Below are 15801 nucleotides of genomic sequence, written 5' to 3' on the forward strand. Positions count from 1 at the left end.
AGAATTAAAATGATGCTGAATAAAAAATTTCTAGTGACTGTAGCTTAATTAGAGATGGAAGTGACATAGTGACATTTCTAATAATAAACTACTATATTTTTTAGGAATGATTATGAAGAACTAGCCCGTCAATGCAAAATGTTTGCTAAAGACTTGCTTGCCCAAGCCCGGAATTCACGTGAATTGGAAGTTATCCTAAACCATACATCTAGTGATGAACCTCTTGACAAACGGGGACTACTAGAGGAAAGAATGAATTTAAGTCGTCTAAAACTTGCTATCAAATATAACCAAAAGGAGGTAAGAGACTTTTTGTGATTTTTCTTTTCCTCTGCTGTAGTCTAGTGGCTCACAGAAGAAGGCTTTGGAACAACATACCTGGATTGAGATACTAGTTCTGCTTCGTAGCATTGTGTATCCTTAGAAAGTTACTGAATTTGTGTGAGCTTTCGTTTTAAGAATTAAGAGTACGTATTTAAAGGTTTTACCATAGTGAGTACTAGTATTAAGCAAGTACCCAACAAATGGTAGTTGTTACTATTTTTTTTTAGTTGTTATTATTTTTAATAAGACTAGTTATTGTTGATTGAATGTTTTACTAAATACAGATAGTAGCTACACAGGTAAGCCTTTATAATGAAGTTTCCACCTTGTGTTATGTCTGACATAGGTTTATTTTATTGATGTTTATGAAAAGCCATTTTTATAATAATAATAATTTCTATTTAAAAATAAAGTATCAGATATATTTCCTGATTCTTCATGTTTGTAATACATTGTTAAACCCAGAGGTAGAGAGACACATGGTATAACTAAGTTGAATCTGATTCTTGTGGCATTATCCTTTCCTATTAAGGGAAATACCCATTTCTACTACCTATAAACACACACATACATATCATTCAGGAACTTGAAAAAAGGAAGGTACGCATTTTAAATTTCATTTTTTTGAGATATCATTCTGAATGCTGGTGTTTGTAGATAATGATATCTATGTGATATGGGATGTTGCTAAGTGGTTCTTTTTTTTTTTTTGGTATCGGGGATTGAACTCAGGACCTTTTACTTGCAAGGTATGGAGCTAAATCCTCAGCCCAAGTGGTCCTTTTAAAGTATTACTTCTAAGACTCATTATTAATGCAGACATGGGAATAAAATTTGCTTATCAAATTTGTGTTATAAAAATTGGGCCTAAAGTATGTAATAGTAGGAGTAAAGGTTTAGGACCTTTGGTCTTAAGAGCAGAATTTTTTATTATCTTGGTTAAAAATTTGACCCTCACTATGGCTTTTTGACTTAGGAAATTGATACAGGAATTTTAAAATGTTATTTTAGATAGTATATTGCTTATCCATATTTTTGGTTTCAAATCCTGTACTTTTTCTGCAACTCTAAAATTTCTTGCTGAAGATGGAACATTTATTGGGGAAAAAATTTGAACATAAGAATTTGGATCAGTATAGAAACAAGTTTACAAATCAGCAGTGTACCTGTATAGCCTAAAAAGGAAAGGCAGTGCTAATGTGTGTAAGTAGAAATGGATCATCTGTAGGTTTTTTCACTCACATAACCAATGTCTGAACAACAACCATCGATTTAGTAACAGTGACGCCTGAGTAGGCTGGATGCTCAGGTGAGTGAGTCCACGGAGGGTGGAACTACTGAGAACTCATAACTGGAACCTGGGAGGAACGGGATCATCACAGGGCAGGTTGTAAGGAGGTGGTCCAAGAAGCCTCTGAGGACTAATTGGAACACCTGGAACACCTTCATGTGGCTTCTCTGGGTTACTTGAGCTTCATACCATGGTAACTTCAGGGTAGTAGGACTTTCTGCATGTTAGCTCATGGCTTCCAGAGCAAGTCTTTCAGTGAACAAGTAGAAGAATCATGGCTTTTAAAGACCTGCATTTAGAAGCCACATAAGCATTGGTTACAGAATCTGCTGGTTATAGCAGTCACAAGCCTGTTGAATTAGAAGGTAGGGAACATTCATCACTCCTCTGCCCACCACTTCTTGATTGATGACACAAGCATCAAAGAATCTGTGTCTATATTGTAAGACATTAGAAATTTTGCATTTACATTTGAAATTTTGCTCTTCCAGATATTATTTAACATTGCTGTTATTTAAATTATTATTACCTTGAGGCATAGCAAAGATGGTAATCAATCCTGAGTTTGCTTTAATATTTGTAGGATAGGTGATATCACAAAGTTCAGGATGCTATTAAACAGTAGTTTATGGGAAGAAAAACTATCTTCCAGATATTTCACCTTGAGGAACAAATTAAGATTCCCTAAGAACACTGGAATCTGAGCTGAAGGATAATGAATGAAGTAAGATTTAATTGCTAAAAATAGGTATTACATATTAGTTTTTTTGTTTTGTTTTGTTTTGGTGGTATAGGGATTGAACCTAAGGCCATCACACTGAACCCTTTTAAATTTTTTTTTTTGTATTAAATTCTTTTATTGGTACATTGTAGGTATACAACACAATTACATTTCTCATTGGGAATTGTACCTTTATATAATGCATCTTGGTTAAATTTTTTTATTTTGAGACAGTGTCTTGCTGAATCCCTTAAGTTTTCCAGGCTGGGTTTGAACTTGCCGTCCTCCTGCCTCAGCCTTCTAGAGTGCTGTAATTATAGGCATATACTACCACACCTGTCTTAAAAAATGTTTTGATAAGTACAATAAACAACAATAAAATTCTGATTCTTTTTTTCCATTATAGTCTACAAATTATTTTCTATCTCAGGATAATCCTTTTTAAAATAGAAGATTAATCAAATACTATTTTAGATTACTTGAATAATATTACAGTCATCTATTTGTATAATTTCAAAGGTGGTCATATTATTGTACCCAGAATTATCAGGACACTTAAGTTATACTTTACAACATGACCATTATATTGGAAAAATATTGCCAGCAAAATTTATAACCTAAGAAACTTTGTAAACTTTGCTAAATTAATGTTTATATTTGAACTAGAATTTTCCTCTGATTTGGGACTATTTATCCTTCTCATAAAAACTGAGTTGTAGGGAGCTTTAAGAGTATCTTTAATACATTTTTGAAAATTCTTAGTGTTGTTATGGAGCATGAATATATAGACAATTTTGTTATCCTGATATTTTGGTTTCCTGCAACTAAATTTGGCAGTTTCTTTAGACTGACAGCACCCAAACACTAGTTGATGACGTCTATCTATGGGTTGTGCATGACAACTTTGAAATTTTATAAATATTGTAAGAATCTTTGTTATGCCTTATAAAGGCTTATAAATTAAGTATTTAAATGTGACAAAACAGTTCATTTGGCTAATACTTAACAATAGTGCATGCTAAGAACATTCTAAGAACCTTACATTGAATCTTTACAACTTTATGAGGAACATTAGAGTTGAGGAATTTAAGGGTTAGCGAGGTTTAAAAACTTGCTCAAAGTCATTTAGTAAGTGGCAGAGGCTAGATTTAAATCTAGGTATTTAAGCCGCAGAGGCTGTGCTCCTAACTTGTGTACTCTTTTATTAATTGTAAGAATAAAAACTATGTTCAGTGGATAAAATTTATTTTTAAGCTACTATTAAGACCCTGAATATCAATTAATAAGTACCTAAAAGTTCTATTTTGTATTTTTAAAAAACTATGTTCTTTTCAGTTTGTCTCCCAGTCTAACTGCCAGCAGTTCCTGAACACTGTTTGGTTTGGACAGATGTCAGGTTACCGACGTAAGCCCACCTGTAAGAAGATAATGACTGTTTTGACAGTTGGAGTTTTTTGGCCAGTTTTGTCACTGTGTTACTTGATAGCTCCCAAATCTCAACTTGGCAGAATCATTCATACACCTTTTATGAAATTTATTATTCATGGAGCATCATATTTTACATTTTTACTGTTACTAAATCTATACTCTCTGGTCTACAATGAGGATAAGAAAAACACAATGGGGCCAGCCCTTGAAAGAATAGACTATCTTCTTATTCTGTGGATTATTGGTAAGTATCAAGTTAGTTCAAAGAATTTTGCTTTTATTTAGCCCATTAATTCTTCCTTACATGATGGCATTATGAACATCAATTTGCAGTTTTATACTGTTCACACAGCAAGAATTTGAACATTTCTATGATCATTGAAGATTTAACTCTTTTATAAAGATAAATTTTCCTGTGCTTGATTATATAATTTAATATTACTTAAATACATAGATATTTAAAATTCTTCTCAGACTATGAGGTTGTTCATGATTGTTAAAACTGAAAATAACATTTACCAATAAATACTGTTTTGTATAAGAGCAGGAATTTTGCTTAAGTATTTAAAAACAATGAATTTCATACATTTTACTAGTTAACCTCTTTTACTATACCATCAGTTTTCTTATCAAAAACTTAAATATACTTTTGTAGTTGTATCTAAATTTATCTCTTCTATAGAAATATTATTTAAGTTTAATTTAAAGGAGTCCCGGGTGACTGATTACATAAATCAGATCTTTGTACTGAAAACCAGATCTGTTTAGAAATGATAGGTTTTAGAGCTGAGGATATGCTCAGTGGGAGAGCATTTGCCTAGCATGTGCAAGCATTATATCCCCAGGATTAAAAAAAAAAAGGCTAGTTTTTAAAAGAATAAGACATTTTTATTTTCTGAAAATTATTTTTATAAGTATTATATAAAAAGTCTCTTAAATGATCTTCAGAAGGTCATTTTTGGAGTTTTGGTGGGAAGGTGGTGAGTTGAAGTAGAACTAAGTTGTCTGTTTATGGACTTTTAAAGACACTTCTTTTATTTTTCTCCATATTGTCAGCCTTGTTTTTTTTTTTTTGGTTCCAGGGATTTAACTCAGGACCTTGTGCTTGCAAGGCAGCCAGAGTACCACTAAGCTAAATCCCCTGCCCAGCCTTATTTTTTTTTCCAGCCTTATTTTTAATCTCAGCATTTTTCATCTGTTCACTACTGTTTACTAAATTAAAATTTAGTCATTTTTGTGTATAAAGGACTGATTATATTTATCTTTTGATCTATAGTCTTGATGGTTTCAGTTATTTGAGAAGAGATATTTTACAATGTTCCCTTTTTTTTAAGCTATAAAAATAATTTTTATATATTGGAATTTTAATTTGACAATTAGTTGATTTCATATAATATAATTTCAGGGTTTTATTTTTGGCAGTATTCCTGACACATTAATGTTTAATTAAAGTAAGATAGCTAAAGTAAAAATAGTACACATCTAAATGCTAAGTATTAGAGAATTAAATAATTGCACTTTGTTAATATTTTCCTGTATTTATTGTTATTTTATCTAAAATTTAATTTTTAATTTAGGAAAGAATTCATACTCTCACTAATGCATTGTGTGTATCTTCCCATTGTAAATTTTGTTTATATTATTTAATATATCAAAAAATTAGGTTGCAAGGCACTCTTAAGAAGCACTTTCCCTCTGTTCACTTAAACTACCTCTGAAAGATTGTTATATATATCTTATACTTAAAGAAATGAAATTTTATAACATTTATTTATATTATTTAAATAGTAAAAATATTTTGGAGTTTATAAATTAAAATTCATTTTAATCAAGTCTGCATTGAGTTAAATCAAAGTTTACATACTGTAGCAGTAAATAAAATTTCACTGATCTCAAAGAGTTAAACCATTCTTTAGATAGCATAGGTAGTGCTGCTACCACTGATTTTCAAGATAATGATAAAACTGTGGCTATTTCCTTATAAGGAAATATGTTTACACACGTGCACTCCTCTGCACACAAAATATGATTAATTTTCTAAACATATTCTCCCTTATTAGAAGAATGTGCATTAATTGAACCAGTAAAATTCCTGAAAGTGTTTTACTTTCTCACCACAGCTTCTTCTTTGAAACAATTATATCTGAATAAACTTTGCCAAAGATACCTTCTTAACCATGTTTAAGTAATTTGATCATTCTGGGCTTAAGTATTATCTTAGTTACTTTTCTTGTTACTGAAACACAATACTCAACACCCACAAGTTAAAAGAGGAAAGGTTTGTTTCATATCACTGTCTGTAGAGGTTTCATTACATAGTCAGCTCTCTCCAAGGCAGGGCGGCATTGCAGAGGGGCATCACAGAGGTGAAACTGTCCATAGCAGAGCAGGTAAAAGGAAGTGAAGTAGTGAAGCACCAGCAACAAGCTTCCCTTTCCCTTTTATCCTATTCAGGCTATTGGGTGGTGCCACCAACATGCAGGGTGGGCTTTCTCATTATCCGTACCCAGAACTATGCTAAACCAGTCAGTGGACTAATTTAGTTATCACCCTTAATCCACATGCACACACCTGTAATTCACATTCACATACCTTAGATCTAGCCATCTCCAAAAAACCCCACCTGTAAGCACATGAGACTTTGGGGTGACATCTAGATATAAGCCATAGCAGGTATATAAATCCAAACCTGCTATAAGTGACCATGTTGGAGTAGTTTGTCTGTTTGACAAACCAAGTAACTCCTTGGTTCAATTTATTTTTCAAACAATGAGCCCAGTAACTTTTTATTCATGATGATCAAATTTTGTATATTTCCTGTTTCTGTTGCTTAGGTCTTTAGAAAAAAATAGGATTAAGTTATTAAAAAGCAAAGTAGAGGAAAAGGAAACAATTTGTTGACAAATACACAGAATACTAATAGTATCATTTTCCTTAATTTTTTATTGTTAAACATAATAGAACAGCCATTATAAATATGTACTTTAAAAATATTATGTACTTACTTTGTCAAAACATAGCCAGAAACAGAGATTACCCCTACATTCCTTGAGCTAATGGTCAAATTAAGGTTAAACAACAAAGTATCATCAGTAACTTGAGAATCACAAAGATAAATGAAAAAGTCACAAATGAGTTATGTGCTGTTGAATAAAGGTCACAGTGCTAAGAGAACAAGCATATTGTAGGGAGATTTCATCTAGTTAGGGAAGGTGTAAAAGCTATTTTGAGGTGAGCTAAGATCTAAATTATAAAAATGAGTCATCTGTAGGAGAATTGGAAAAGTATTCTAGGTTGAGATAAAGGCAGATTGAGAAGCACAGTGGTAGAGAAGGCATGATACAAAGAAGAGACTGAATATAGGGTCATATTCCTGGAGAGTACAGGGAACATGATTCAAGTTAAAGCAATAGAAACTAGACCATCCACAACCATGCAGTCTAGGTTAAATAATTTTGATTTCATACGAGGAACAGTGGAAAATCACCAAAAGTTTCATATGGGCAAATGACATGATCCCTTTTTTCTTTTGAAAAGTTTCTTGTTGATGGGACAAAATACCTGACACCCACAAGTTAGTTCACAGTTTGTAGAAGTTTAAGTCCGTAGTCAGTTGGCTCCAAGGCCGGGTGGCATGGCAGAAGGGCATCACAGAGGAGAAACAGTCTATGGCATGGCAGGCAGGAAGCAGCGAGCCTTCCTTTCCCTTTGTATTCCATCCAGATTACAAGCCTATTGGTTGTTGCTACCCACACTAGGATGGGGCTTCTGGCTTCAGTAATTCTATCACCCACAACTTACACCAAACCAATCAGCAGACTAATCCAGTTGTCACACACTCTTGATCCAGCCACCCCCCGCCCCCCAAAAGTCCCACCTATGAGTGCTTGAGGATTTTGGGGGGACATCTAGATATAAACTATAGTAAAATGATCATTCTAGCTATAAAGTGCAGAATTGTGTGGGATACGAGAAGAGTATTATGACAAAAGTATCGGAAGGAGACCAATAGGAGGCTATTGGAGATTACATCTGGATTACCAGATGAGAGCTATTTATACCCTGGAATTAGGATGATTGTGATAAAGAGAAGGAAACAACTGAGAGATATTTGCCAAGGTAAGGTCAATAAGACATGGAAACACATGGTATATAGGAGGTGTGAGGGGAAGGAAATTATTAAGCAATATAGGTATTTTAGAACACTACGTTTGTCAGCCTGTGGGAAGGTAGATCTTGAGTGTATTTTGGGAATGTTATCTAAAGTCTTTGAGATATCCAACAAAGATGTCAAGGCAGACAGTTGGATATAGTATGGAGCTAAGGTGAAAGTCCAAACTTGAGTTAGAAATGTGTAAATACCTATATATAGGTGGTTTCTGAAAATATGGACATGGATGAGACACTTAAGGAAAAGGTATAACATGAAAAGAGAGGTCCTAAGATCAGGCCTTGAGGAATCCCAAGATGACTGGGATTGTTTCTTAATAATGTTTTTTTTTTTTTTTTTTTTAAAGTAGAACCAACAGAAGAGGACATTGATTATGCAATGATTCCATTGCTTATAGTATTTTTAGTTCCATGGCTCCTGGTTCTGGGTAAAGGGTGGGCATAATCCATTTAGAATTCTTTGATCTCTACTGCTTCCCCAAATAAAGGCAAGCAGTGTTTGAATTAATAAAATGTTACCTGCCAGAGTATTTCATTTAACATTTTTGACAGTTTTTCATTTACTCATTTTAAGTAAAACTTACCCAAGGGAAATTTCTTAAGTGTTTTCCATCGTATCTATAAAAATTTTAAATGTTTGCTTCTACATAATGAACATGTTATGAACAGAGGTTTTCAAGAATATTTCATGTGAAAAAAAAAAGAATATTTCATGTATTTCCAAAGGGATTATTCTGCCTACTAGTTAGCCAGAGAATGATTCTGATTGGCTTAATTTGATCTTCACTGATGTGTTGTAGCACAGTATTTTTCTATTACTTATATTCTTCTTTAAAATGCCTTGATAAAGAAATGTATCAAAACACTATTCTGGTTATATTACTGCTCTCTGGTACTCCTAGAAATCTGAAATTACAGAAGAACATCTGAACAGAAAGAGAAAGGGTTTTTGCTTTTTTTTTTTTTTTTTTAAGTATTCTTCCATATGAGGCACTATTCAGGACATTTGGGACATCTGTTAGTAAAACAAGGATTCTTACCCTTGAAGAGCTTACTTAGAGTGGATTGGTAATAGAACTAATAAGTAAATTATATCCAATTTTAGAAAGTGATAAATATTACAAAAGGAAGGTAAAAGAGCAGGGGGAATTGGAAGTGGAGGCCGTTGGGCTTTCAACTTTTAAATAGCATAGTCAGGGAAAATGGTGAGGATAAAAGACATGGAATAGTAGAAGAGTTAGTCAGATGGATATCTGGGTGAGGAACTTCCAGCCAGAGAGAAGAGCCAGTGTAGAGACCATAAGGCAGGAGTTGTGTGTGCAAAGGATAGTAAGGAAGCAAGGAGGCCAGTGTGACTAAAATAGTAGAAGGAAATATTAGTAGACGTGGTCAAAGAAGAGGATTCATGTAGAGTTTTATATAATACTATAAAGACTTTGGTTTTGACCTGTGAAATTATAGGGAAGGTGTAGGACCTTCCCATAATTAGTTGCATTTGTCTTTGATTCTCTAATATTCACATCCACAGGACACAGTACACTGAAATCTGAGAGCAAGTTTACTTAGCTTTGTAGGAAGCAAGACAGGAAACACAGCATGTCAACACTATAGCTTCAAATACATCTTTATTGACAGTCCTTTCAAAAGTCTCAGGTTGCTTCTTGGCCCCATAGTGGGTACTCTCAGTTGTATGGAGTAAGACTATGTAGGTGGATAAGGGCTACCTCACCTAGAATGTAGTCCACAAGTATAGCTATGACTACAGGCACACTCTGGTTAAGAGAAACATCACACGGAGAAACTGAGGCCTGTGTTTCTCAAAATACTTTTATGGCACATAGTTCTGGCCATGTATATTTGCAAGACCCATGAATCCACTCAAGAGTCCTTCCAGTCCAGATGCACTTTCCCAATTAATAGTAGTTTTTACAACAGTGCTGTCTTAGTTACTTTTTCATTTGTGCTGAAACAAAATACTCAACACCCAAAGTTAAAGGAGGAAGGTTTATTTAGCTCTAAATTTGTAATAAGTTTTAGTCTGTGGTTGGTTGGCTCGAAAGCAGAGTGCCACATGACGGGGGTGATGCAGAGGAGAAACAGTTCTTTGCTTTCAGAAGACAGGAAAAGCAACAAGGGAACCTAAAGAATATCTTTCTGTCCCTTTTGTCTTATTCAGATTACTGGGATTAGGACGGTGCCAAACCAATCAGTATACTGGTATAGTAATCACATACTCTTAATCCCAGCATCACACATTGTAGATTCAGCCACCTCTGAAAAAGCTACCTATGACCGTATGAGGCTTTGGGGGGACGTCTAGACCCAAACTATAACAAGTGCTGAACACAGCTGACCTTCCATATTTTTCTTAACATAGTGTGTTTCCAAGTAAACTACTTCAATGGCAGGTAATCAGATTATGTTCCCATGGAGAAAGTTTGGCTTTCTGTTAATCCTTTCTCTTCTTGAAGCTACGAAAAGGGGTTTTGAGGCACAAAGAAACACTTAAATTTTTAAAGAATGACTCTAGTTGGTGTATTAAAAATGGATTTTAGGTGATAAGAGTAGAAGCAGGGAGACAAACTAGCTATTTCAGTAATTCAGGCAAGTGAAGGTGGTAGCTCAAAGTGGTTTTGAGAAACATTATATCCTAAATATATTTTTAAAAATTAAGCCAACAGCTTTTGCTTCTGATTTGAATATACAGTTAAATAAAAAAAGAAATAGAAGTCAGGGATATTTGAAGAGCATTTTGATTGAGTACTAGATAGAGTTGCCATGATCTGAGATGGGGAAATCTACAGGTGGAGTGAATTTGGGGGGGCAGAGAATTACAAGTTTGTTTTGGACACATTTCCAGTTGGAGATGTAGAATATTCAAATACTGCTGTAAAGAGGGGCTTAGCGATATAAATTATTAGTGGAATATAAGTTGAATTTACATGTGTACATTTGCGAACCTTTGCCATATAGATGGTATTTAATGCCATTAGACTGAATAAGATCACTGAAGTAATAAGTGTAAATAGTGAAAGAAAAGGATTGGGGCCAAACCCGATCTGCGTGTGTGTGTGTGTGTGTGTGTGTGTGTGTGTGTGTGTGTGTAACATCAATTTCTTTGTTTTCTTAGCTTGTTTCATATTATTTAACATCTCTCTCTGGCAAAGAAGAAACTTAACACTATTATCTTATCATTCTGTAACCTATGACTATTTTCTCTTTAATTTTAAGAACTTTTCACTAAAAAGTTCTTGTTTTTCTTTCGAATAAGTCTATATTTAGCCCAAGGGTAGTTATGTAATAATTTGACTTGAAGTACTATTTAGCTTATTATTGAATTAAGAAAGTGTTATCTAATTTTTTTTTCCCTTTTTTAGGGATGATTTGGTCAGACATTAAAAGACTCTGGTATGAAGGGTTGGAAGACTTTTTAGAAGAATCTCGTAATCAACTCAGTTTTGTCATGAATTCCCTTTATTTGGCAACCTTTGCTCTCAAAGTGGTTGCTCACAACAAGGTGACTATTTGCTATGTCAATTGAAGGCACAAAAGTTTATTTCAAAAAACTCAAGATATTTAACTATGTAACTCAGAGTTACATAGGGCCAATTCTGGGTCTGGTATGTTTTCATTTTTAAACTTAACTGTGTGTGTATAGTTTTCTACATTTCCAATAATTTAAATACTGTACCTTTAAAGGATGTTACCTTCTATATGGTAGGTACTATGGTTGTTATTTGATATACTTTATCTCATTTTATCCTCACAGGGACTATATGAGACAGAAGTCCTTATCCCCATTTTGCAATAAGAAAAATGAAGCTCAGAGATATTAAACCAAGACTGGATTTAAGTCCAGGTCTGTCTAGGCATTTTCTTTCTATTAAATGCCAATTTTTTATATCTGAGCTAGGTTCATGTAGCTCATTAACCTGTATATACTTAAAATGAGGAAATAACATCACTTAAAATGATTCATATTCAGTGTCTGTATATTAATCTGAAAAAGAATTTATCTTAATGAAACTCATTAGTATTTAACACATTCCAAATCATAGTTATCTTTTACAGATTAAAAAGTGATATAAATGTAACTTTTTTCTGATGAGTATATATTTTTACTCAGAATTTAATAAAGATTTAGCCTTGTGGACATACAATTTTACTTTCCTGAAAATTTACACTCTTCAAGATCAGAAAAGATAATAGATGTTATGTTAACAATCTTTAAGTTCTGAGTTTAGAATTCTTCTGGGATGACACAATGAAGGAACGAAAATATATAATATTCTCTGCTTTTTTAGTGATTTATAGGTTGTAGAGAAAGGAAAGTGATTCTCTTGTAGCCGTTTACCTTATTTTAAGTATTCTATTCCTTTCATTGGTCAGTAGTATGCAACATATTGGTTAAGTACATTTGATGACAGAGTATAAAGTCACTAAGAAAAATTGATCATAGGGCCGGGGATTTAGCTCAGTGGTTCTGCCACTTGCCTCGCAAGCACAAGTACCCGAGTTCAATCCCCGGTACCAAAAAAAAAAAAAAGATAAAGAAACATTGATCATGTATAGATAGTTTGCTCAAGAGATTAAATGGCATTGCTTTTTCACACGAATCTTTTTAGCTGTGTAAGTAGGGTACTCCTATAATTTATTATCCAAACAAAAAGACATTTTCAAAGCAAAAGGAAGTACTATTAGTAATTAGGCTCAGACAACTGGTATATAACTCAGACTATCCTGCTCAGTTAAGCTTGGTCTCTTTTTCACTCTCCCCTCTCCCTTCTCTTCCTTCTCTCCCCTCCACCCTTTGCCTTTCTCTCTACTGTTTTTTTCTCCCTCCCTCCTTTCCTCCCTTACCTCTCTCCTATGATTCATACTATAATTCTGGGTCAAAGGACTAGATTGGCCTAATATGATAGCTAATTAATTGACAGCGTATATACTTAAAGTTTTTGTCTGGGAATTTAAGAATGAATTTATTTCATTCATAAAAATTTAATGACAATTTTAAGAATTTTTAGTTTTACGTTTTTAAAACCTAAGAATTGCTTGGAAAACTTCGTATAGAATGATATTGTCTCACATACATAGAAATATTTTATTTACTTAAAGCATTGTTTTTATTAAAAAAGAAAAACTTAAGAAAGCATAAATGGAGATTCTCTCCACAAGGAAGCATATTAAAATAGCTCTCTTGCAGAAACTTCAGAATATTTGTTTTTATTTTCCTGAGTTGAGATTATTGTTTACCTTTGGCTTTTCTTCGAACCCTAGTTTCATGATTTTGCTGATCGGAAGGACTGGGATGCATTCCATCCTACACTTGTGGCAGAAGGGCTTTTTGCATTTGCAAATGTTCTGAGTTATCTTCGGCTCTTTTTTATGTATACAACCAGCTCTATCTTGGGTCCCTTACAGGTAAATAAAGTTTCTTGAAGAACAATTGTTAGATTTCATTATTATTTTTTCTTTCTAGTTATCCACTGGAACATTGTTCTCTTATGATGTTAAAATTACACTTTGCTTTGGAAAATAATTAGTAATTAGAAGGATACACCATGTTCATCTGTGTTGCTTCTGGCTCAGTGATAATCATTTGCTTTCAGGAATTTAGACTTTATTAAGCTGTGGACTATTGGCCTTCTTCCTTCACTCCATGGAGATAACTGTGTTTAAAATATAGTTATAATTCAGATAAGAGCATAACATAAAAATCTGTTTTTTACCAAAATGAATCTCACATTTAAAATTTGAAGTGTTTTAGGTTGTAAGAGAGTTCCTATACAAATGGAAATAATTGTACTTACATGATTTTGAAAATGTGAGCTTTATTTAAAAATATTTTGCTTTTGTTAAATAAATATTAATTTAATAAGTTGGAAAATAGCATATTTAAAGCTAAAAATTCATAGAGATTAAATAGTCCAGCTTTATATTTTATAGTACTTTATAGTTAAGGAAACAGCTTTTGATATGTTATGTGATTTGTCCAAAGTAGTATTATTATGTGTGAAAATCCAAATCTAAACTTGGTCTCTTTACATCAAAAAAAGGACTCAAAGGGCCGGGGATTTAGCTCAGTGGTTTCGCTGCCTGCTGCACAAGCGCAAAGACCCAAGTTTGATCCCTGGTACCAAAAAAAAAGAAAAAAAAGGACAAAAGGACTCAAAATTAGTTGAATTTATACCACAGAGTTTATTGATTGATTATTTTTAGGAGGTGAGGTCAACTACCCTAGCTTTGCATAATATTCTTATAATTCTAAAAATGCGAACAATATTCATTTTTCCTTGGTAAGTCAAAATTTATTAGTAATTTAGACTTTTATATTTTTAGTACCATTATAGTACCATACTGTTGTAATTGCTTTAACTTTGTAATATATATTAAAATCAGGAAGTGTGCTGCCTTTAGCTTAGTTTTTCTTCCTCAAGATTATCTATTTGAGTTCATGTGAATTTTAGAACTGTTTTTTGTATGTATGTTACAAAATGCCGTGTAGATTTTGGTAGGGATTGCATTTGATCCATACAACAGTTAAGGTAGTATGGACATTTTTACAATATTATATCTTCCAGCCCATGAACATAGGATGCTTTTCTATTTGTTTGTGTCTTCTTTAATTTGTTTTGTCAATATTTTGTAGTTTTCAGTGTAAAAGTGTTGTGGATTAAATATGAAATATCTTCCAAAGACGCATGTATTGATGGCTTTTCCTCAATGCAAGAGTGTTGAAAGATGAGGCCTAGAGAGGTTGAGGCAAAGAGATGTGATTGAATCATAAGGGCACTAACCTCATTGATGGATTCATCCAGTGATTAGTTGATTAGTTGACTGGGCTGTTATGAGGTAGGGCCTAGTTGGAGGAAGTAGGTCCCTGGGGACTTAGCTTTGAAGGGTGTATCTCTTCTTGGGCTCTCTGTCTGCCATGATGTAAGCAGCTTTCCTTCACCATGATTTTTTTGCCATTATGTTCACACTTTGGAGCCAGCTTTCCATGGACTGAATTCTCCAAAACTGTGAGCCAAAATAAACCTTTTCTGCTTTAAATTGCATATGCTATCCTAATTTCCTTTTCAGATAGTTCATGTATAGAAATACAGCTGTTATTTATTTTGTATCCTGAATCTTTACTGAATTTTTTTCTTAGTTCCAGCAGTTTGTGGACTCTGTAGTTTACTGTGTAAAAGATCATATTCAAACAGGGACAATTTTACTTTTTATCTTTCCAACTTGATACCATTTCCCCCCCTTTTTTTCTTTTCTAATTACTTTGAACAGTACTTGTACTATTATGTTGAATAGAAGTATCAAGAGCGAGCATCTTTGTCTTGTTCCAGATGTTAATGAAAATGCTTTCATTTTTTCACCATGGAATATGGTATTATCTGTGAGCTTTCATATATGGCCTTTATTATTTTGAGGTAATTCCCCACTGTGCCTAGTTTGTTTAGAGGTTTCTAGTTTAAAATGGGGTTTTGCTGCATTACTCAGGCTGGTTTTAAACTCCTGGGCTCAGGGAATCCTCATTATCCTCATAACTGTGACTGCAGGTGAAAGACTTGTTTTTGTTTTTATTATAAAGTGACTATTTCTTGGCAACCAACTGCACAAACATGTGCCCCAGGTATTCTATTTATGTTGTTTATTTTTTTGTTGTTGTTGTTTTGTTTGCTTTTTTTTTTTTGATACCGGGGATCAAACTCGGGTCCTTGCGCTTGCGCAGCAGGCGGCGAAACCACTGAGCTAAATCTCCGGCCCTTGCTTTTATTATAAAAAGGAGTTGTTGAATTTCATCAGACATCTTTTACAGGTCTATTGAGATGGTCTTGTGACTTTTCTCCTTCATTCTTTTGATATAGTA

At 33.5% G+C, this 15801-nt stretch overlaps 1 protein-coding gene across 10 annotated transcripts in view; it reads left to right on the plus strand.

Annotated features, from left to right (window-relative positions):
* Nucleotides 1–15801, plus strand: part of Trpc1 (transient receptor potential cation channel subfamily C member 1) — a 71957-nt gene that overhangs the window by 42215 nt on the left and 13941 nt on the right. For 7 of the 10 annotated variants that reach the window (XM_087186287.1, XM_087186285.1, XM_087186283.1 and 4 more), the window contains 4 exons: nucleotides 105–300; nucleotides 3672–4008; nucleotides 11312–11451; nucleotides 13212–13355. In XM_087186287.1, the coding sequence (XP_087042413.1) occupies nucleotides 105–300; nucleotides 3672–4008; nucleotides 11312–11451; nucleotides 13212–13355 (817 nt within the window). Of the gene's footprint in view, nucleotides 1–104; nucleotides 301–3671; nucleotides 4009–11311; nucleotides 11452–11703; nucleotides 11794–13211; nucleotides 13356–15801 lie in introns of those variants that run through there. The other 3 variants (XM_087186291.1, XM_087186292.1, XM_087186293.1) reach the window with 2 other exon arrangements.

Source organism: Heterocephalus glaber, unplaced genomic scaffold, assembly GCF_053883595.1.
Source record: "Heterocephalus glaber isolate CG9 unplaced genomic scaffold, H.glaber_assembly_v1.0 deba00001504, whole genome shotgun sequence".
NCBI lineage: Eukaryota > Metazoa > Chordata > Mammalia > Rodentia > Bathyergidae > Heterocephalus > Heterocephalus glaber.